The sequence below is a fragment of the Hypomesus nipponensis genome, chromosome 9, assembly GCF_054491055.1.
Source record: "Hypomesus nipponensis isolate SF chromosome 9, ASM5449105v1, whole genome shotgun sequence".
Classification (NCBI taxonomy): Eukaryota; Metazoa; Chordata; class Actinopteri; order Osmeriformes; family Osmeridae; genus Hypomesus; species Hypomesus nipponensis.
The window spans coordinates 7,829,774-7,853,167 of record NC_140369.1 but is presented as its reverse complement, the minus strand read 5'-3'; the positions used below and the strand labels follow the sequence as shown (position 1 = coordinate 7,853,167).

General features: G+C 39.9%; 1 protein-coding gene across 1 annotated transcript in view; it reads left to right on the top strand.

Annotated features, from left to right (window-relative positions):
* slc6a22.1 (solute carrier family 6 member 22, tandem duplicate 1) overlaps nt 1–23,394 on the top strand; it is a 34,226-nt gene that overhangs the window by 8,518 nt on the left and 2,314 nt on the right. Inside the window, exons 2-11 of the mRNA XM_084705647.1 lie at nt 19,295–19,506; nt 19,688–19,822; nt 20,415–20,555; nt 20,648–20,735; nt 20,857–20,989; nt 21,067–21,201; nt 22,382–22,485; nt 22,584–22,708; nt 22,858–22,970; nt 23,040–23,177. Of these exons, the coding sequence (XP_084561773.1) occupies nt 19,335–19,506; nt 19,688–19,822; nt 20,415–20,555; nt 20,648–20,735; nt 20,857–20,989; nt 21,067–21,201; nt 22,382–22,485; nt 22,584–22,708; nt 22,858–22,970; nt 23,040–23,177 (1,284 nt within the window). The 5' untranslated portion in view covers nt 19,295–19,334. The remainder of the gene's footprint in view (nt 1–19,294; nt 19,507–19,687; nt 19,823–20,414; nt 20,556–20,647; nt 20,736–20,856; nt 20,990–21,066; nt 21,202–22,381; nt 22,486–22,583; nt 22,709–22,857; nt 22,971–23,039; nt 23,178–23,394) is intronic.

The window sequence follows — 23,394 nt, the reverse complement described above, 5'->3', positions numbered from 1 at the left end:
TTTCATCTACGCCTTGTCGCGATACTGGTCACACTCAGATGACTGCCAAAACTGAAAACAGTTCCTATTGCAAAGCAAGCAAAGTCGTTTGCCATTACATTTCGGCGCGCAAGAAACTACTTTTGTTTTATTTTCAGTCCTATTTTTACGATTAGCATAGCCAGGCAGTGGTTCTCAAACCTGTCCTCAAATACCACCTGTTCTGCATGTTTTAGATGTTTCCCTGCTCCAACACACCTGATTCAAATGCATGTTTGTTACCAGGCTTCTACAGAGCTAGATAACAACCCATTTATTTGAATCAGGTGTGTTGGAGCAGAAACATCTCATATGCAGGACAGGTGGTACCTGAGGACCGGTTTGAGAACCACTGTGTTACAGGATGTTTTCCATTCTAGGGAATATGGGTTGTGTGAAGTGACGACAAAGGAGGGACTACAGGTTTTAGCATAATAATCTGATTATTATGAGTATTAGTCTTATGGGAAACAGAAACAAATAATATACATTGATACATACCCAGATGATGTTCCTGGCTGGGTATCAGGTTCAATCTCATTTTTCCATCTCGTCCTGGTCTTCCTCCAGCAGTTCCTGGTTCAGTAGATCCTCCTCCTTTGTGCTGGTAATCAACAGTCAGCTGCCTCCTCCTCTTGCAGCGATAGTCTTCCTTCACCTCTACAACAGAAAAAAATCAAATTGGTAGCCTGCAGTGTGTTCTTCCCAAATCCGATAAACCATAATGTTGAACTGTGGACAGCCCTTTCACACCTTCCTTGCGAATAGTAAGATACAAACATCCTAAAATCATGTCTGTATGATGGATGGGTATAGCTATCTGCAAAAATATAGAAGGATGTTTCATGACATGAGAAAATCAACAAGCTAAACTTATCCAACTACTGTACAGTAGCACACAAGTTTCCAGGCAGTTCTGAACCTACCTATCCCAACCTCAGGCAAATGTACGGAAGCAACAACATTGGCCCAAAAAGTTACTGATCTTTAGCTAAAATATGACATAGTATTGCTAGTAACTATTTACTTCACACACACACACAAAACGTTGATATAAGAAGAGATTTGCTGCTTGCCTGTCAACAAGCACCGATTGGGTGACGTCGAAAAACTAACTAGCAGTGTAGTTACTCCTCCGCGTAACTACCAAGGTTTTACTATATTCCACAATCGACTAAATTGCCCCAAAAAGGTATAAATATTTAGCATAAAGTGTACATGGTGGTCCTAGCTAATGTTTATTATCCAGGTTTCCCAAAATTAGCTAAATCGTTTTTCTTTTTGCTCACGTCACTCCAGTCCTACTGTAGTTCTACAAATAAATGCTTCGTAACTAAAAACTTTGACTTTTAATTTGAACAATGTTGACAATATTGATATTGATAACACATGTGAAGAAACTTGTCTTACCTCGTATGATCGACTTAGTTTTCAAAATGAAGCAGTAAATCCAGCTCTTGCGGTAATCTTATACCATACCATAGATATCCTATATGTCTGTGCGGTCAGAAATAGGACTCTACCAGCAGTTTCAAAAACGTGTTTGTTTGGTTGCCACGGTGATGGTGCAGCTATGATTGCTAACAAGCTTGGCAGAGAGAATAATATACGTTTACCTAGCATCCACACCTCAAACAAGTTAACCTAGACGCAAAACTATAAGTCCAATCAAAAAAATGAGGATATTTTCCGAGACCCAAGACTCTGCCGAAACCAGAGATGTCCTTTATATGTCTGTGCGGTCAGAAATACGACTCTACTGGCAGTTTAGAAATCGTCTTCCTTGTGCTTTTTCTGAGAAATGTGTCCCTAGATTTTACATTGGTCTCAAACGTGTTTGTTTGGTTGCCACGGTGATGGTGCAGCTATGATTGCTAACAAGCTTGGCAGAGAGAATAATATACATTTACCTAGCATCCACACCTCAAACAAGTGAACCTAGACGCAAAACTATAAGTCCGATAAAAAAAATGAGGATATTTTCCGAGACCCAAGACTCTGCCGAAACCAGAGATGTCCTTTATATGTCTGTGCGGAAAGAAATACGACTCTACTGGCAGTTTAGAAATCGTCGTCCTTGTGCTTTGTCTGAGAAATGTGTCACTAGATTTGCATTGGGCTCTATGGGGCGAGAGTTGGACTTTGTCTCGCTTTTGTGGGGCTCTGAAAAAATGTGTAAGTCTGTTGGATTCCACAGACAACTGTCTACGACCAACACATAATTAGCTATCTATTGATCCAAAAATGAAGCATGAAGAGTGAAAATTGTGGCAATGCTGGCAAACTAGAAATACTTTTTGAAACTGATTTCGAAGCTCCCCTCCACTCTAAGCGTTTCAGTCAGCAGTCTAGACTCTCACATAGACACCCATGTAAATCTCAGAAACGGTTTGAAAAACTAATGAAACATAATCAGTGATATTAAAAAAAGTTGAAAATATATCAAAAGGCTGAATTACAGAAAAAATTGTTTAGGGTTTTGTCAACATTTTAAAGTTTAAATGGTGGCTGTAGCTGAAAGATTGAGGAAGAAGAACGTTGAAGAAGTTTAAGAGGATTGAGAGGATTTGAGAAAAAAAAACCATGTTAAAAATATGATGAATATTGATATTTTCCATGAAATCCAAAATGGCGGCCGCGTCAATTCGGTTATTATGAAAAGTTATCAATGGCCAGGCTTGATATCTCACAAGACATCAAGAGACAAAAAATTACTTTATTAAGGTAAACACTTCAACAGTTATTAGCCAAAACACGTTTATGCTTCCGGCCACGCCCCCTTTTAGTCACATGACACCATTTTTGGAGAACATCCTTAGAATAAAGTTCCGAGTAGGCGTACCAACTTTGGTGTCACTGCTTCAAAGAACTGCTGAGATATGGCTTCACTTCCTGTTTGGCGGCTTTTCTGCAGAATTTGATTGGCTGTACCGGACAAACGGTTTTGAAAATCAAATATCCTTCGATAACTTTTGTGAGGCTTGGTCTGAAGATCATATCTGGTAATTTTGAAGAAGATTTGACAAAATTTGTAGGAGGAGTAGGCTTTTAAAGGTTTTTGATAAAACCGGAAATAGCGGAAAATCTATATAACCGGAAATTGACGCCATGGTGTGCATTGCACTCGGCTTGATCCAGGGAATCCAATGGTACCTCATTTTTGAAAATGGGACATACGGTTCAAAAGTTGCGTGTGTAAACACAACTCCAACTTTGACCCGTTGGTGGCGCTAGAGTGCCAAAGTATGGGACATGAAACTTTGTGACTTGGACCAGGGGACTGTCCCTAATGAGTGTGCCAAATTTCACAACTTTCGACCAAGCGCTTCTAGGGCCTGCCATAGACACCCAGTCTTAAGAATAATAATAATAAATATAGCTGCAAGCAGCAATGGAGGGGCCAAGCAGTCCAGAGCAGGACATGGCCTCCATAGCACTTGCGCAACAATTAAGTCACAATAACCTGTTGCACTCATGCAACACACCAAGTTTGGTTGAAATATCTGTTTGCGTTCCAAAGTACTGAGTGTTTAAAGTGTTTTTTTCCGGTGTAACACCACAGGCCTCCTCTGATCCTCTTGGGAACGATGGAACCCAAGTTCGGTGACAATCGCTAAAATGGTTGCTGAGTTACGCTCTAACGTGTCTTTTGTGGCTTCGCCGCCGCCTTTGATCGGCTCTACCGAACAAACGGTTTCGAAAATTTGAAAATCCATCAGACACCTTTGTGAAGCTTGGTCTGAAGATCATCTGTGCCAAATTTAGTAAACATTGGACAAAATTTGGGGCGTGTAAAAGGTTTTTACACTTTTCCATGAAATCCAAAATGGCGGCCGCGTCAATTCGGTTGTTATGAAATATTATCGATGGTCAAGCTTGATATCTCACAAGACATCAAGAGACAAAGAAATTACTTTATTAAGGTAAATACTTCAACAGTTATTAGCCAAAACACGTTTATGCTTCCGGCCACGCCCCCTTTTAGTCACATGACACCATTTTTGGAGAACATCCTTAGAATAAAGTTCCGAGTAGGCGTACCAACTTTGGTGTCACTGCTTCAAAGAACTGCTGAGATATGGCTTCACTTCCTGTTTGGCGGCTTTTCTGCAGAATTTGATTGGCTATACCGGACAAACGGTTTTGAAAATCAAATATCCTTCGATAACTTTTGTGAAGCTTGGTCTGAAGATCATATCTGGTAATTTTGAAGAATATTTGACAAAATTGGTAGGAGGAGTAGGCTTTTAAAGGTTTTTGATAAAACCGGAAATAGCGGAAAATCTATATAACCGGAAATTGACGCCATGGTGTGCATTGCACTCGGCTTGATCCAGGGAATCCAATGGTACCTCATTTTTGAAAATGGGACATACGGTTCAAAAGTTGCGTGTGTAAACACAACTCCAACTTTGACCCGTTGGTGGCGCTAGAGTGCCAAAGTATGGGACATGAAACTTTGTGACTTGGACCAGGGGACTGTCCCTAATGAGTGTGCCAAATTTCACAACTTTCGACCAAGCGCTTCTAGGGCCTGCCATAGACACCCAGTCTTAAGAATAATAATAATAATAATAATAATAATAATAATAATAATACTACCAATTACAATAGGTGCCTCGCAGCTTCGCTGCTTGGCCCCTAATAAATATAGCTGCAAGCAGCAATGGAGGGGCCAAGCAGTCCAGAGCAGGACATGGCCTCCATAGCACTTGCGCAACAATTAAGTCACAATAACCTGTTGCACTCATGCAACACACCTAGTTTGGTTGAAATATCTGTTTGCGTTCCAAAGTACTGAGTGTTCAAAGTGTTTTTTTCTGGTATAACACCACAGGCCTCCTCTGCTCCTCGTGGGAACGATGGAACCCAAGTTTGGTGACAATCGCACAAATGGTTGCTGAGATAGGCTCTTGCGTCTCGTTTGGCGGCTTCGCCGCTGCCTGAGTGTATGACACTTACATAATTGTGTGGTTAATATAGAATAGCAGACAGATATAAATGTATTGTTTAAAAGTTATGACCATTCTAGTGATGAATGAGAAAACCGGCTAAAGCATTTAGAATGTCAAGATTCATTTCACATCACCACTTCTCAAATACCTTTGCATTCAATAAATTGCATCTGAAAATAACGGACACCACCACTGAAATATGCATTTTATGTGTTCAATAAAACACACACTTTATTTGTTTTGAACATTAAACTGTGAGGGGAATGATATCTCAGCAAAACATACAACAACAAACTTTCTACTGTAAATATTTTTTTTTATAAATAACTGCAAAGCAGAAGATATATAAATGCATAAACTCAACTGCAATCCCTGTTGAGAAAGGAGAGGGAGAAGACAGGGAGATAAAGAGGCAGGGGGAAGACAACACCAATAAACACATCCTTTTCCATCTACGCCTTGTCGCGATACTGGTCACACTCAGATGACTGCCAAAACGGAAAACAGTTCCTATTGCAAAGCAAGCAAAGTCGTTTGCCATTACATTTCGGCGCGCAAGAAACTACATTTGTTTTATTTTCAGTCCTATTTTTACGATCATAGCCATAGCATAGCCAGGCAGTGGTTCTCAAATCTGTCCTCAAATACCACCTGTTCTGCATGTTTTAGATGTTTCCCTGCTCCAACACACCTGATTCAAATGCATGTTTGTTACCAGGCTTCTACAGAGCTAGATAACGACCCATTTATTTCAATCAGGTGTGTTGGAGCAGGAAAACATCTCATATGCAGGACAGGTGGTACCTGAGGACCGATTTGAGAACCACTGTGTTACAGGATTTTTTTCCATTCTAGGGAATATGGGTTGTGTGAAGTGACGACAAAGGAGGGACTACAGGTTTTAGCATAATAATCTGATTATTATGAGTATTAGTCTTATGGGAAACAGAAACAAATAATATACATTGATACATACCCAGATGATGTTCCTGGCTGGGTATCAGGTTCAATCTAATTTTTCCATCTCCTACTCGTCCTGGTCTTCCTCCAGCAGTTCCTGGTTCAGGAGGTCCTCCTCCTGTGTGGTAATCAACAGTCAGCTGCCTCCTCCTCTTGCAGGGATAGTCTTCCTTCACCTCTACAACAGAAAAAAAATCAAATTAGTAGCCTGCAGTGTGTTCTTCCCAAATCCGATAAACCATAACGTTGAACTGTGGACAGCCCTTTCACACCTTCCTTGCGAATAGTAAGATACAAACATCCTAAAATCACGTCTGTATGATGGATGGGTATAGCTATCTGCAAAAATATAGAAGGATGTTTCATGACATGAGAAAATTAACAAGCTAAACTTATCCAACTGCAGTAGCAAACCAGTTTCCAGGCAGTTCTGAACCTACCTATCCCAACCTCAGGCAAATGTACGGAAGCAACAACATTGGCCCAAAAAGTTATTGATCTTTAGCTAAAATATGACATAGTATTGCTAGTAACTATTTACTTCACACACACAAAAAAGTTGATATAAGAAGAGATTTGCTGCTTGCCTGTCAACAAGCACCGATTGGGTGAAGTCGAAAAACTAACTAGCAGCGTAGTTACTCCTCCGCGTAACTATCAAGGTTTTACTATATTCCACAATCGGCTAAATTGCCCAAAAAGTTATAAATATTTAGCTTAAAGTGTACATGGTGGTCCTAGCTAATGTTTATTATCCAGGTTTCCCAAAATTAGCTAAATCGTTCTTCTTTTTGCTCACGTCACTCCAGTCCTAGTTCTACAAATAAATGCTTCGTAACTAAAACATTTGACTTTTAATTTGAACAATGTTGACAATATTGATAACACATGTAAAGAAACTTGTCTTACCTCGTATGATCGACTCAGTTTTCAAAATGAAGCAGTAAATCCAACTCTTGCGGTGATCTTATACCATACCATAGATATCCTTTATATGTCTGTACGGTCAGAAATAGGACTCTACCAGCAGTTTCAAAAACGTGTTTGTTTGGTTGCCACGGTGATTGTGCAGCTAGGATTGCTAACAAGCTGGGCAGACAGAATAATATACATTTACCTAGCATCCACACCTCAAACAAGTTAACCTAGACGCAAAACTATAAGTCGTATAAAAAAAATGAGGATATTTTCCGAGACCCAAGACTCTGCCGAAACCAGAGATGTCCTTTATATGTCTGTGCGGTCAGAAATACGACTCTACTGGCAGTTTAGAAATCGTCTTCCTTGTGCTTTTTCTGAGAAATGTGTCCCTAGATTTTACATTGGTCTCAAACGTGTTTGTTTGGTTGCCACGGTGATGGTGCAGCTATGATTGCTAACAAGCTTGGCAGAGAGAATAATATACATTTACCTAGCATCCACACCTCAAACAAGTGAACCTAGACGCAAAACTATAAGTCCGATAAAAAAAATGAGGATATTTTCCGAGACCCAAGACTCTGCCGAAACCAGAGATGTCCTTTATATGTCTGTGCGGAAAGAAATACGACTCTACTGGCAGTTTAGAAATCGTCGTCCTTGTGCTTTGTCTGAGAAATGTGTCACTAGATTTGCATTGGGCTCTATGGGGCGAGAGTTGGACTTTGTCTCGCTTTCGTGGGGCTCTGAAAAAATGTGTAAGTTTGTTGGATTCCACAGACAACTGTCTACGACCAACACATAATTAGCTATCTATTGATCCAAAAATGAAGCATGAAGAGTGAAAATTGTGGCAATGCTGGCAAACTAGAAATACTTTTTGAAACTGATTTCGAAGCTCCCCTCCACTCTAAGCGTTTCAGTCAGCACTCTAGACTCTCACATAGACACCCATGTAAATCTCAGAAACGGTTTGAAAAACTAATGAAACATAATCAGTGATATTAAAAAAAGTTGAAAAGATATCAAAAGGCTGAATTACAGAAACAATAGTTTAGTGTTTTCTCATCATTTTAAAGTTTAAATGGTGGCTGTAGCTGAAAGATTGAGGAAGAAGAACGTTGAAGAAGTTTAAGAGGATTGAGAGGATTTGAGAAAAAAAAACCATGTTAAAAATATGATGAATATTGATATTTTCCATGAAATCCAAAATGGCGGCCGCGTCAATTCGGTTATTATGAAAAGTTATCAATGGCCAGGCTTGATATCTCACAAGACATCAAGAGACAAAAAATTACTTTATTAAGGTAAACACTTCAACAGTTATTAGCCAAAACACGTTTATGCTTCCGGCCACGCCCCCTTTTAGTCACATGACACCATTTTTGGAGAACATCCTTAGAATAAAGTTCCGAGTAGGCGTACCAACTTTGGTGTCACTGCTTCAAAGAACTGCTGAGATATGGCTTCACTTCCTGTTTGGCGGCTTTTCTGCAGAATTTGATTGGCTGTACCGGACAAACGGTTTTGAAAATCAAATATCCTTCGATAACTTTTGTGAGGCTTGGTCTGAAGATCATATCTGGTAATTTTGAAGAAGATTTGACAAAATTTGTAGGAGGAGTAGGCTTTTAAAGGTTTTTGATAAAACCGGAAATAGCGGAAAATCTATATAACCGGAAATTGACGCCATGGTGTGCATTGCACTCGGCTTGATCCAGGGAATCCAATGGTACCTCATTTTTGAAAATGGGACATACGGTTCAAAAGTTGCGTGTGTAAACACAACTCCAACTTTGACCCGTTGGTGGCGCTAGAGTGCCAAAGTATGGGACATGAAACTTTGTGACTTGGACCAGGGGACTGTCCCTAATGAGTGTGCCAAATTTCACAACTTTCGACCAAGCGCTTCTAGGGCCTGCCATAGACACCCAGTCTTAAGAATAATAATAATAATAATAATAATAATACTACCAATTACAATAGGTGCCTCGCAGCTTCGCTGCTTGGCCCCTAAATATAGCTGCAAGCAGCAATGGAGGGGCCAAGCAGTCCAGAGCAGGACATGGCCTCCATAGCACTTGCGCAACAATTAAGTCACAATAACCTGTTGCACTCATGCAACACACCAAGTTTGGTTGAAATATCTGTTTGCGTTCCAAAGTACTGAGTGTTTAAAGTGTTTTTTTCCGGTGTAACACCACAGGCCTCCTCTGATCCTCTTGGGAACGATGGAACCCAAGTTCGGTGACAATCGCTAAAATGGTTGCTGAGTTACGCTCTAACGTGTCTTTTGTGGCTTCGCCGCCGCCTTTGATCGGCTCTACCGAACAAACGGTTTCGAAAATTTGAAAATCCATCAGACACCTTTGTGAAGCTTGGTCTGAAGATCATCTGTGCCAAATTTAGTAAACATTGGACAAAATTTGGGGCGTGTAAAAGGTTTTTACACTTTTCCATGAAATCCAAAATGGCGGCCGCGTCAATTCGGTTGTTATGAAATATTATCGATGGTCAAGCTTGATATCTCACAAGACATCAAGAGACAAAGAAATTACTTTATTAAGGTAAATACTTCAACAGTTATTAGCCAAAACACGTTTATGCTTCCGGCCACGCCCCCTTTTAGTCACATGACACAATTTTTGGAGAACATCCTTAGAATAAAGTTCCGAGTAGGCGTACCAACTTTGGTGTCACTGCTTCAAAGAACTGCTGAGATATGGCTTCACTTCCTGTTTGGCGGCTTTTCTGCAGAATTTGATTGGCTATACCGGACAAACGGTTTTGAAAATCAAATATCCTTCGATAACTTTTGTGAAGCTTGGTCTGAAGATCATATCTGGTAATTTTGAAGAAGATTTGACAAAATTGGTAGGAGGAGTAGGCTTTTAAAGGTTTTTGATAAAACCGGAAATAGCGGAAAATCTATATAACCGGAAATTGACGCCATGGTGTGCATTGCACTCGGCTTGATCCAGGGAATCCAATGGTACCTCATTTTTGAAAATGGGACATACGGTTCAAAAGTTGCGTGTGTAAACACAACTCCAACTTTGACCCGTTGGTGGCGCTAGAGTGCCAAAGTATGGGACATGAAACTTTGTGACTTGGACCAGGGGACTGTCCCTAATGAGTGTGCCAAATTTCACAACTTTCGACCAAGCGCTTCTAGGGCCTGCCATAGACACCCAGTCTTAATAATAATAATAATAATAATAATAATAATAATAATACTACCAATTACAATAGGTGCCTCGCAGCTTCGCTGCTTGGCCCCTAATAATAATAATACTACCAATTACAATAGGTGCCTCGCAGCTTCGCTGCTTGGCCCCTAAATATAGCTGCAAGCAGCAATGGAGGGGCCAAGCAGTCCAGAGCAGGACATGGCCTCCATAGCACTTGCGCAACAATTAAGTCACAATAACCTGTTGCACTCATGCAACACACATAGTTTGGTTGAAATATCTGTTTGCGTTCCAAAGTACTGTGTGTTCAAAGTGTTTTTTTCTGGTATAACACCACAGGCCTCCTCTGCTCCTCGTGGGAACGATGGAACCCAAGTTTGGTGACAATCGCACAAATGGTTGCTGAGATAGGCTCTTGCGTCTCGTTTGGCGGCTTCGCCGCTGCCTGAGTGTATGACACTTACATAATTGTGTGGTTAATATAGAATAGCAGACAGATATAAATGTATTGTTTAAAAGTTATGACCATTCTAGTGATGAATGAGAAAACCGGCTAAAGCATTTAGAATGTCAAGATTCATTTCACATCACCACTTCTCAAATACCTTTGCATTCAATAAATTGCATCTGAAAATAACGGACACCACCACTGAAATATGCATTTTATGTGTTCAATAAAACACACACTTTATTTGTTTTGAACATTAAACTGTGAGGGGAATGATATCTCAGCAAAACATACAACAACAAACTTTCTACTGTAAATATTTTTTTTTATAAATAACTGCAAAGCAGAAGATATATAAATGCATAAACTCAACTGCAATCCCTGTTGAGAAAGGAGAGGGAGAAGACAGGGAGATAAAGAGGCAGGGGGAAGACAACACCAATAAACACATCCTTTTCCATCTACGCCTTGTCGCGATACTGGTCACACTCAGATGACTGCCAAAACGGAAAACAGTTCCTATTGCAAAGCAAGCAAAGTCGTTTGCCATTACATTTCGGCGCGCAAGAAACTACATTTGTTTTATTTTCAGTCCTATTTTTACGATCATAGCCATAGCATAGCCAGGCAGTGGTTCTCAAATCTGTCCTCAAATACCACCTGTTCTGCATGTTTTAGATGTTTCCCTGCTCCAACACACCTGATTCAAATGCATGTTTGTTACCAGGCTTCTACAGAGCTAGATAACGACCCATTTATTTCAATCAGGTGTGTTGGAGCAGGAAAACATCTCATATGCAGGACAGGTGGTACCTGAGGACCGATTTGAGAACCACTGTGTTACAGGATTTTTTTCCATTCTAGGGAATATGGGTTGTGTGAAGTGACGACAAAGGAGGGACTACAGGTTTTAGCATAATAATCTGATTATTATGAGTATTAGTCTTATGGGAAACAGAAACAAATAATATACATTGATACATACCCAGATGATGTTCCTGGCTGGGTATCAGGTTCAATCTAATTTTTCCATCTCCTACTCGTCCTGGTCTTCCTCCAGCAGTTCCTGGTTCAGGAGGTCCTCCTCCTGTGTGGTAATCAACAGTCAGCTGCCTCCTCCTCTTGCAGGGATAGTCTTCCTTCACCTCTACAACAGAAAAAAAATCAAATTAGTAGCCTGCAGTGTGTTCTTCCCAAATCCGATAAACCATAACGTTGAACTGTGGACAGCCCTTTCACACCTTCCTTGCGAATAGTAAGATACAAACATCCTAAAATCACGTCTGTATGATGGATGGGTATAGCTATCTGCAAAAATATAGAAGGATGTTTCATGACATGAGAAAATTAACAAGCTAAACTTATCCAACTGCAGTAGCAAACCAGTTTCCAGGCAGTTCTGAACCTACCTATCCCAACCTCAGGCAAATGTACGGAAGCAACAACATTGGCCCAAAAAGTTATTGATCTTTAGCTAAAATATGACATAGTATTGCTAGTAACTATTTACTTCACACACACAAAAAAGTTGATATAAGAAGAGATTTGCTGCTTGCCTGTCAACAAGCACCGATTGGGTGAAGTCGAAAAACTAACTAGCAGCGTAGTTACTCCTCCGCGTAACTATCAAGGTTTTACTATATTCCACAATCGGCTAAATTGCCCAAAAAGTTATAAATATTTAGCTTAAAGTGTACATGGTGGTCCTAGCTAATGTTTATTATCCAGGTTTCCCAAAATTAGCTAAATCGTTCTTCTTTTTGCTCACGTCACTCCAGTCCTAGTTCTACAAATAAATGCTTCGTAACTAAAACATTTGACTTTTAATTTGAACAATGTTGACAATATTGATAACACATGTAAAGAAACTTGTCTTACCTCGTATGATCGACTCAGTTTTCAAAATGAAGCAGTAAATCCAACTCTTGCGGTGATCTTATACCATACCATAGATATCCTTTATATGTCTGTACGGTCAGAAATAGGACTCTACCAGCAGTTTCAAAAACGTGTTTGTTTGGTTGCCACGGTGATTGTGCAGCTAGGATTGCTAACAAGCTGGGCAGACAGAATAATATACATTTACCTAGCATCCACACCTCAAACAAGTTAACCTAGACGCAAAACTATAAGTCGTATAAAAAAAATGAGGATATTTTCCGAGACCCAAGACTCTGCCGAAACCAGAGATGTCCTTTATATGTCTGTGCGGTCAGAAATACGACTCTACTGGCAGTTTAGAAATCGTCTTCCTTGTGCTTTTTCTGAGAAATGTGTCCCTAGATTTTACATTGGTCTCAAACGTGTTTGTTTGGTTGCCACGGTGATGGTGCAGCTATGATTGCTAACAAGCTTGGCAGAGAGAATAATATACATTTACCTAGCATCCACACCTCAAACAAGTGAACCTAGACGCAAAACTATAAGTCCGATAAAAAAAATGAGGATATTTTCCGAGACCCAAGACTCTGCCGAAACCAGAGATGTCCTTTATATGTCTGTGCGGAAAGAAATACGACTCTACTGGCAGTTTAGAAATCGTCGTCCTTGTGCTTTGTCTGAGAAATGTGTCACTAGATTTGCATTGGGCTCTATGGGGCGAGAGTTGGACTTTGTCTCGCTTTCGTGGGGCTCTGAAAAAATGTGTAAGTTTGTTGGATTCCACAGACAACTGTCTACGACCAACACATAATTAGCTATCTATTGATCCAAAAATGAAGCATGAAGAGTGAAAATTGTGGCAATGCTGGCAAACTAGAAATACTTTTTGAAACTGATTTCGAAGCTCCCCTCCACTCTAAGCGTTTCAGTCAGCACTCTAGACTCTCACATAGACACCCATGTAAATCTCAGAAACGGTTTGAAAAACTAATGAAACATAATCAGTGATATTAAAAAAAGTTGAAAAGATATCAAAAGGCTGAATTACAGAAACAATAGTTTAGTGTTTTCTCATCATTTTAAAGTTTAAATGGTGGCTGTAGCTGAAAGATTGAGGAAGAAGAACGTTGAAGAAGTTTAAGAGGATTGAGAGGATTTGAGAAAAAAAAACCATGTTAAAAATATGATGAATATTGATATTTTCCATGAAATCCAAAATGGCGGCCGCGTCAATTCGGTTATTATGAAAAGTTATCAATGGCCAGGCTTGATATCTCACAAGACATCAAGAGACAAAAAATTACTTTATTAAGGTAAACACTTCAACAGTTATTAGCCAAAACACGTTTATGCTTCCGGCCACGCCCCCTTTTAGTCACATGACACCATTTTTGGAGAACATCCTTAGAATAAAGTTCCGAGTAGGCGTACCAACTTTGGTGTCACTGCTTCAAAGAACTGCTGAGATATGGCTTCACTTCCTGTTTGGCGGCTTTTCTGCAGAATTTGATTGGCTGTACCGGACAAACGGTTTTGAAAATCAAATATCCTTCGATAACTTTTGTGAGGCTTGGTCTGAAGATCATATCTGGTAATTTTGAAGAAGATTTGACAAAATTTGTAGGAGGAGTAGGCTTTTAAAGGTTTTTGATAAAACCGGAAATAGCGGAAAATCTATATAACCGGAAATTGACGCCATGGTGTGCATTGCACTCGGCTTGATCCAGGGAATCCAATGGTACCTCATTTTTGAAAATGGGACATACGGTTCAAAAGTTGCGTGTGTAAACACAACTCCAACTTTGACCCGTTGGTGGCGCTAGAGTGCCAAAGTATGGGACATGAAACTTTGTGACTTGGACCAGGGGACTGTCCCTAATGAGTGTGCCAAATTTCACAACTTTCGACCAAGCGCTTCTAGGGCCTGCCATAGACACCCAGTCTTAAGAATAATAATAATAATAATAATAATAATACTACCAATTACAATAGGTGCCTCGCAGCTTCGCTGCTTGGCCCCTAAATATAGCTGCAAGCAGCAATGGAGGGGCCAAGCAGTCCAGAGCAGGACATGGCCTCCATAGCACTTGCACAACAATTAAGTCACAATAACCTGTTGCACTCATGCAACACACCTAGTTTGGTTGAAATATCTGTTTGCGTTCCAAAGTACTGAGTGTTCAAAGTGTTTTTTTCTGGTATAACACCACAGGCCTCCTCTGCTCCTCGTGGGAACGATGGAACCCAAGTTTGGTGACAATCGCACAAATGGTTGCTGAGATAGGCTCTTGCGTCTCGTTTGGCGGCTTCGCCGCTGCCTGAGTGTATGACACTTACATAATTGTGTGGTTAATATAGAATAGCAGACAGATATAAATGTATTGTTTAAAAGTTATGACCATTCTAGTGATGAATGAGAAAACAGGCTAAAGCATTTAGAATGTCAAGATTCATTTCACATCACCACTTCTCAAATACCTTTGCATTCAATAAATTGCATCTGAAAATAACGGACACCACCACTGAAATATGCATTTTATGTGTTCAATAAAACACACACTTTATTTGTTTTGAACATTAAACTGTGAGGGGAATGATATCTCAGCAAAACAACAAACTTTCTACTGTAAATATTTTTTTTAATAAATAACTGCAAAGCAGAAGATATATAAATGCATAAACTCAACTGCAATCCCTGTTGAGAAAGGAGAGGGAGAAGACAGGGAGATAAAGAGGCAGGGGGAAGACAACACCAATAAACACATCCTTTTTCATCTACGCCTTGTCGCGATACTGGTCACACTCAGATGACTGCCAAAACGGAAAACAGTTCCTATTGCAAAGCAAGCAAAGTCGTTTGCCATTACATTTCGGCGCGCAAGAAACTACATTTGTTTTATTTTCAGTCCTATTTTTACGATCATAGCCATAGCATAGCCAGGCAGTGGTTCTCAAATCTGTCCTCAAATACCACCTGTTCTGCATGTTTTAGATGTTTCCCTGCTCCAACACACCTGATTCAAATGCATGTTTGTTACCAGGCTTCTACAGAGCTAGATAACGACCCATTTATTTCATCAGGTGTGTTGGAGCAGGAAAACATCTCATATGCAGGACAGGTGGTACCTGAGGACCGATTTGAGAACCACTGTGTTACAGGATTTTTTCCATTCTAGGGAATATGGGTTGTGTGAAGTGACGACAAAGGAGGGACTACAGGTTTTAGCATAATAATCCGATTATTATGAGTATTAGTCTTATGGGAAACAGAAACAAATAATATACATTGATACATACCCAGATGATGTTCCTGGCTGGGTATCAGGTTCAATCTCATTTTTCCATCTCCTCCTCGTCCTGGTCTTCCTCCAGCAGTTCCTGGTTCAGTAGGTCCTCCTCCTGTGTGGTAATCAACAGTCAGCTGCCTCCTCCTCTTGCAGGGATAGTCTTCCTTCACCTCTACAACAGAAAAAAAAAATTAGTAGCCTGCAGTGTGTTCTTCCCAAATCCGATAAACCATAACGTTGAACTGTGGACAGCCCTTTCACACCTTCCTTGCGAATAGTAAGATACAAACATCCTAAAATCACGTCTGTATGATGGATGGGTATAGCTATCTGCAAAAATATAGAAGGATGTTTCATGACATGAGAAAATCAACAAGCTAAACTTATCCAACTGCAGTAGCACACCAGTTTCCAGGCAGTTCTGAACCTACCTATCCCAACCTCAGGCAAATGTACGGAAGCAACAACATTGGCCCAAAAAGTTATTGATCTTTAGCTAAAATATGACATAGTATTGCTAGTAACTATTTACTTCACACACACAAAAAAGTTGATATAAGAAGAGATTTGCTGCTTGCCTGTCAACAAGCACCGATTGGGTGAAGTCGAAAAACTAACTAGCAGCATAGTTACTCCTCCGCGTAACTATCAAGGTTTTACTATATTCCACAATCGGCTAAATTGCCCAAAAAGTTATAAATATTTAGCTTAAAGTGTACATGGTGGTCCTAGCTAATGTTTGTTATCCAGGTTTCCCAAAATTAGCTAAATCGTTCTTCTTTTTGCTCACGTCACTCCAGTCCTAGTTCTACAAATAAATGCTTCGTAACTAAAACATTTGACTTTTAATTTGAACAATGTTGACAATATTGATAACACATGTAAAGAAACTTGTCTTACCTCGTATGATCGACTCAGTTTTCAAAATGAAGCAGTAAATCCAACTCTTGCGGTGATCTTACACCATACCATAGATATCCTTTATATGTCTGTGCGGTCAGAAATAGGACTCTACCAGCAGTTTCAAAAACGTGTTTGTTTGGTTGCCACGGTGATGGTGCAGCTAGGATTGCTAACAAGCTGGGCAGACAGAATAATATACATTTACCTAGCATCCACACCTCAAACAAGTTAACCTAGACGCAAAACTATAAGTCGTATAAAAAAAATGAGGATATTTTCCGAGACCCAAGACTCTGCCGAAACCAGAGATGTCCTTTATATGTCTGTGCGGTCAGAAATACGACTCTACTGGCAGTTTAGAAATCGTCTTCCTTGTGCTTTTTCTGAGAAATGTGTCCCTAGATTTTACATTGGTCTCAAACGTGTTTGTTTGGTTGCCACGGTGATGGTGCAGCTATGATTGCTAACAAGCTTGGCAGAGAGAATAATATACATTTACCTAGCATCCACACCTCAAACAAGTGAACCTAGACGCAAAACTATAAGTCCGATAAAAAAAATGAGGATATTTTCCGAGACCCAAGACTCTGCCGAAACCAGAGATGTCCTTTATATGTCTGTGCGGAAAGAAATACGACTCTACTGGCAGTTTAGAAATCGTCGTCCTTGTGCTTTGTCTGAGAAATGTGTCACTAGATTTGCATTGGGCTCTATGGGGCGAGAGTTGGACTTTGTCTCGCTTTCGTGGGGCTCTGAAAAAATGTGTAAGTTTGTTGGATTCCACAGACAACTGTCTACGACCAACACATAATTAGCTATCTATTGATCCAAAAATGAAGCATGAAGAGTGAAAATTGTGGCAATGCTGGCAAACTAGAAATACTTTTTGAAACTGATTTCGAAGCTCCCCTCCACTCTAAGCGTTTCAGTCAGCACTCTAGACTCTCACATAGACACCCATGTAAATCTCAGAAACGGTTTGAAAAACTAATGAAACATAATCAGTGATATTAAAAAAAGTTGAAAAGATATCAAAAGGCTGAATTACAGAAACAATAGTTTAGTGTTTTCTCATCATTTTAAAGTTTAAATGGTGGCTGTAGCTGAAAGATTGAGGAAGAAGAAGGATTTGAAAGTTGAAGAAGTTTAAGAGGATTGAGAGGATTTGAGAAAAAAAAAACATGTAAAAAATATGATGAATATTGATATTTTCCATGAAATCCAAAATGGCGGCCGCATCAATTCGGTTATTATGAAAAGTTATCAATGGCCAGGCTTGATATCTCACAAGAAATCAAGAGACAAAGAAATTACTTTATTAAGGTAAATACTTCAACAGTTATTAGCCAAAACACGTTTATGCTTCCGGCCACGCCCCCTTTTAGTCACATGACACCATTTTTGGAGAACATCCTTAGAATAAAGTTCCGAGTAGGCGTACCAACTTTGGTGTCACTGCTTCAAAGAACTTCTGAGATATGGCTTCACTTCCTGTTTGGCGGCTTTTCTGCAGAATTTGATTGGCTATACCGGACAAACGGTTTTGAAAATCAAATATCCTTCGATAACTTTTGTGAAGCTTGGTCTGAAGATCATATCTGGTAATTTTGAAGAAGATTTGACAAAATTGGTAGGAGGAGTAGGCTTTTAAAGGTTTTTGATAAAACCGGAAATAGCGGAAAATCTATATAACCGGAAATTGACGCCATGGTGTGCATTGCACTCGGCTTGATCCAGGGAATCCAATGGTACCTCATTTTTGAAAATGGGACATACGGTTCAAAAGTTGCGTGTGTAAACACAACTCCAACTTTGACCCGTTGGTGGCGCTAGAGTGCCAAAGTATGGGACATGAAACTTTGTGACTTGGACCGGGGGACTGTCCCTAATGAGTGTGCCAAATTTCACAACTTTCGACCAAGCGCTTCTAGGGCCTGCCATAGACACCCAGTCTTAAGAATAATAATAATAATAATACTAACAATTACAATAGGTGCCTCGCAGCTTCGCTGCTTGGCCCCTAATAATACTACCAATTACAATAGGTGCCTCGCAGCTTCGCTGCTTGGCCCCTAATTACAATAGGTGCCTCGCAGCTTCGCTGCTTGGCCCCTAATAATACTACCAATTACAATAGGTGCCTCGCAGCTTCGCTGCTTGGCCCCTAATAATAATAATACTACCAATTACAATAGGTGCCTCGCAGCTTCGCTGCTTGGCCCCTAACAATAGGTTTCCTCCTTACGGAGGAATCCTAATGAATGATTCATGATTGCGTATAATCATCCTGTAAGATTTATCAGGCTTCAATTGTTTTCAAACATCCCTTAATGAGATGTATGAACAGCAGTAATGTACTTACCAAATAGGATATGTGGTAAGGAGATCATTTTACACCTACTTAAACACTTACACTTAGATTGAAAGTGCTTCATATGCTAAACGTACACAAAAAAAACTGAAAGTACAATGAAATGATATTCAGAATATAATTTATCATATTTTCCAATCTTCATCCCACTTGCACAACTTTCAAAGCAAATAACAAAAGCTTCATTGATGACACAAATACCCTTGTCCCAAAGCAGTGCAGCTGTGCTGTGGGTCTTCTAGTCATATTTTGAACATGAGCTCATATTGTTTAGCAGTTTGAACAATACTCACCTCAAATTATATAACACTGGAAATCTGTGTTCCTGGGCCTGCATAAGTGTTTAAAATATTTTGTTTCAGCGTGATTGCGAGTGTCACTGAGAATCTCCATGAGCATGAGATGATGTTTAAACTGGAACCCCAGGACTTGAGTACAGTCCACCCAGCCCCAAGCCCCCAGCCACGAGGCCAGTGGTCCAGCAAGTTAGAATTCCTCCTGGCCGTAGCAGGACAAATCATAGGCCTGGGTAATGTGTGGAGATTTCCATACCTGTGCTACAAAAACGGAGGGGGTGAGTTTAGTTTGTTCGATGATTATTTAAATTGATTTTGTACTTAAGCTTGTGTCATTTCAAATCATTTGTGCAAAGTAACAGAATTCTTATCTGGTTCAGCATAAATCCTGGTGGCGTGCTGAAATTGTGCTATACTTTTGTTTCTGATTTGTGACTAGTAATTTGTTTTATTCCTAAGGGGTGTTCTTCATTCCATATACACTTTTCCTTTTCACTTGTGGCATTCCACTGTTTCTCCTTGAGACATCCTTGGGCCAGTACACCACACAGGGGAGCATCACATGCTGGCGGAAAATATGCCCTCTCTTTGAAGGTAACAATGGAACACTAAGGGGCGAATAAGTGGGGAAGTGAACGGGAAGTGTGCTTGAGGAATGGGTAATTTTTGGCACCAGGGGGTGAAATCTTCGCCAAAACATGACATCCTCAGTTAAATTACCATGTAAGATTAAAACACAACAATACATGGATGGAAAGTCTTCTTTAATAAAGATTAAAGATAAATTACTTTATATAGAAAAAAACTGATCATTGATTTAAGTCTTGGATCAGCTTAAACTGTATTACATGGGCCCACACTATTACATCACTTATTATTTTTTGAGGGAATTCCTGTATGAAATACATTTACAGCCACATCAATGATTTATCTGAATGTGTGATTTTAATAGAGACCTACATCCTTTGTAGTTACAGCTTAACTGGATGAATGCATTTTGATTGCGTGACAAATTTCCTTTCAACCAATTAAAATACCAAATTGTATTGGAATCATTTGATGTAGTCATTTGGTCTAAGTAAGAAGGATTTTAATCAGTTTTGACTTTTTTTTAAAACTTCTTTTGTACTACATAGATTGTAAATATAATTGGGTATGTTCTTAAATGTGTACTTTTCCTTTCTAGGCCTAGGATATGGAAGCCAAGTGGTTGTTCTCTATTCCAGCATTTATTACATCATCATACTGGCCTGGGCATTCTTCTACCTGTTTTCTTGTTTTGAGCCTGAACTCCCATGGGCTAGTTGTAAAAATAGCTGGAACACAGGTATATTTGCACTTGGTTATCCTCATAGAAATCGAGATGTAAAGTTTCCTAATCATGAAACAATTGATCAATTGAACAATTGTTATGAACAGGGAATTGCGTTGAGTTTGAACGAAATATTGGCCATCTAAATTGGACCAAAGAAGAGAATGCAACATCGCCAGTTAGGGAATTCTGGGAGTAAGTCTACAAGATATAACGAGTTAATGCATTTGCTAAATTTAAATGAATATGTATGAAGCACTAACAGAGTATTCTACATTAAGTCATTTTGAATTGTAACTGACACTATGCTTTACAGAAGAAGAGTTTTGAATCTCACAAGCAGCATTCATGAGCTTGGCAGCATACGGTGGGAGCTGGCACTTTGTCTTCTGTTGTCTTGGATCATCTGTTACTTCTGTGTCTGGAAGGGAGTGAAGTCAACAGGAAAGGTAAGGCAGGTGTTTACCATGAATACTAGTGATGTATTGGATGTGCAAGACCAGACTCAAAACTGGTTCTCTCTCAGGTGGTTTACATCACTGCCACCTTCCCCTATGTGATGCTGGGGGTGTTGCTAGTCCGCGGACTCACACTGCCAGGGGCCATAGATGGTATCAAGTTCTACCTGTATCCTGACCCAGCCCGTCTTGCTGACCCTCAGGTAAGAATGACCTCCTTGGTTACTAAACCTGTGTGTCTAGCCTTCCACCTACACATCCACACATTCTTGGTTACATAGAGGGCTCCAGGTTGTGAAGAAAACTGACCATTAATCAGTTAACAATTAAAGATAGTGATTACTTTATTACTTCTATACTGTTGGAAATGTTCTGAATATAATAAACAATGTTTGAGCTATACCTTGCAATATTAAGCTCATGAGCACATAACCCTTGATTCAGTCAAGACACTCACGGGATTGATTTCACCATTTATTCGTACACATGACAAATGGTTTCACATTGGCGGAATGGATGTACATGGGGAAGCGCTCCCTGCCTTCACTACACATGCATGACATGAGGCAGGGAGCAACAAGTTAAATTCCCCACGGGGAGGACAGACAGACCACATAGGGGAGAAGGAGATGGTGGTGGGTGGCAGCAGCGCAGAACACAAAGGTAAACGAGGATGCGGGTGCGTGCATGTGACGACTTTATAGCGCCGCCTATTAAGCTAAGCCTATGGGATAAGAACACGGCGATGGGTGATATGATCGAGTGCCATGCCTGAACCTGCTTCGCTCATTTATGTCCAGGAGAGAAATATGCCTAGCTATTAATCATGTTTCTTGTATCATTGATAAACTGTCATTATACTGTTTTATTATGCCTGTACAGGCATAAGTTGGATCTTTGTAAGAAGAGACTAGGAAATGCCTGTGACACTAGGGTAGATCAGATGTCACAATATTACCAAAGTGTATAATGCCATGCAACTTTGAATGAGGAAAATAGAAGGAGTGACAAGGCCATTTCTAGGAGCCCTATCTAAAGACCTAAACAAAAGCTATCTGGCATTCTGTGTCCTTTTTCAGTGCCTGCAAGGGCAATGTTAATCATATTGTACCCTCCCATATTGTGTAACATACACTCTCTTGATTTCCTGTATTCATGGTCCAGTCTTCTGTGATACTCAACTTGAGTGTAGCACACACCTGCACCACACATTTGTGTAATAAATACATAGATTTTGTCTTGAACTTGTCTTGAACTCATCTTAACAATTCCTTTCTTTGACTTGGCACTTTCAGAGCAATTGGGTATTATCTAATACGTCTTCAGTTAATAATGTATCTAAGATGTTAGACTTTTATCATTGTCTGTCACTTGGTCTTGCAGGTGTGGATGGATGCTGGAACACAAATATTTTATTCTTATGCTATTTGCATTGGGTGCCTTACTGCTCTTGGCAGCTACAATAAGTACAACAACAACTGTTACAAGTGAGTGAAGAGGTCATAGTGAAAAGGAGCGGAAAGAGAATATACACTATACAATGTATACAATATGGTCCTAATAAATGACGGATTGTCTTTCTCAGGGATTGTGTGTACCTGTGCCTTCTTAACAGCGGAACCAGCTTTGTTGCTGGCTTTGCTATCTTCTCTGTGCTGGGATTCATGGCGTACGAGCAGGGAAGTGACATATCAACAGTGGCTGAGTCAGGTCAGAGTAAAGATATACAAGACAAATGCATCAGCTATCAATAAACCATCAGGACTAACATGAAATGCATGTATGATTGTTACAAAATGTACTCCTAACTCAGGAAACTCATGCACACTTGTTCACACGTTTTTTTTTTTTTACCTCAGGTCCTGGCCTTGCATTTATTGCGTATCCTCGTGCAGTGGCCATGATGCCAGTACCTCAGCTTTGGGCCATTCTTTTCTTTCTTATGATCATCTTACTTGGGTTAGACAGTCAGGCAAGTACTGAAATCTCTTCAATTCACAAAAGTTAGTCAGTTGACAGTTAAGTTTATTCTCTGTTTCAGTTTGTAGGTCTGGAGGCTCTGATTACGGCTATCTCCGACATGCATCCTTCCTTCTTTCATGTTGGGCATCGGCGTAAACTTCTACTCCTTGGTATTAGTGCAGGGTGCTTCTTCAGTGGCCTGGTGATGGTCACAGAGGTAGGAAATCATCTTTGTTGTATTACAATAATACATTGATTTATCATCCAAAGCGACACATGGAGGGATTTGAACATGCAACCTCTTAATCTACTGTCAAGTGTTGTACCATTAGATCACCCACATCTCATTATAATTGAGTACTCATAAAGGCATATCAATTGTAACCAACAACTTGAAAGTTACAATTAGACAATAATGAGACAACAACTGAGAC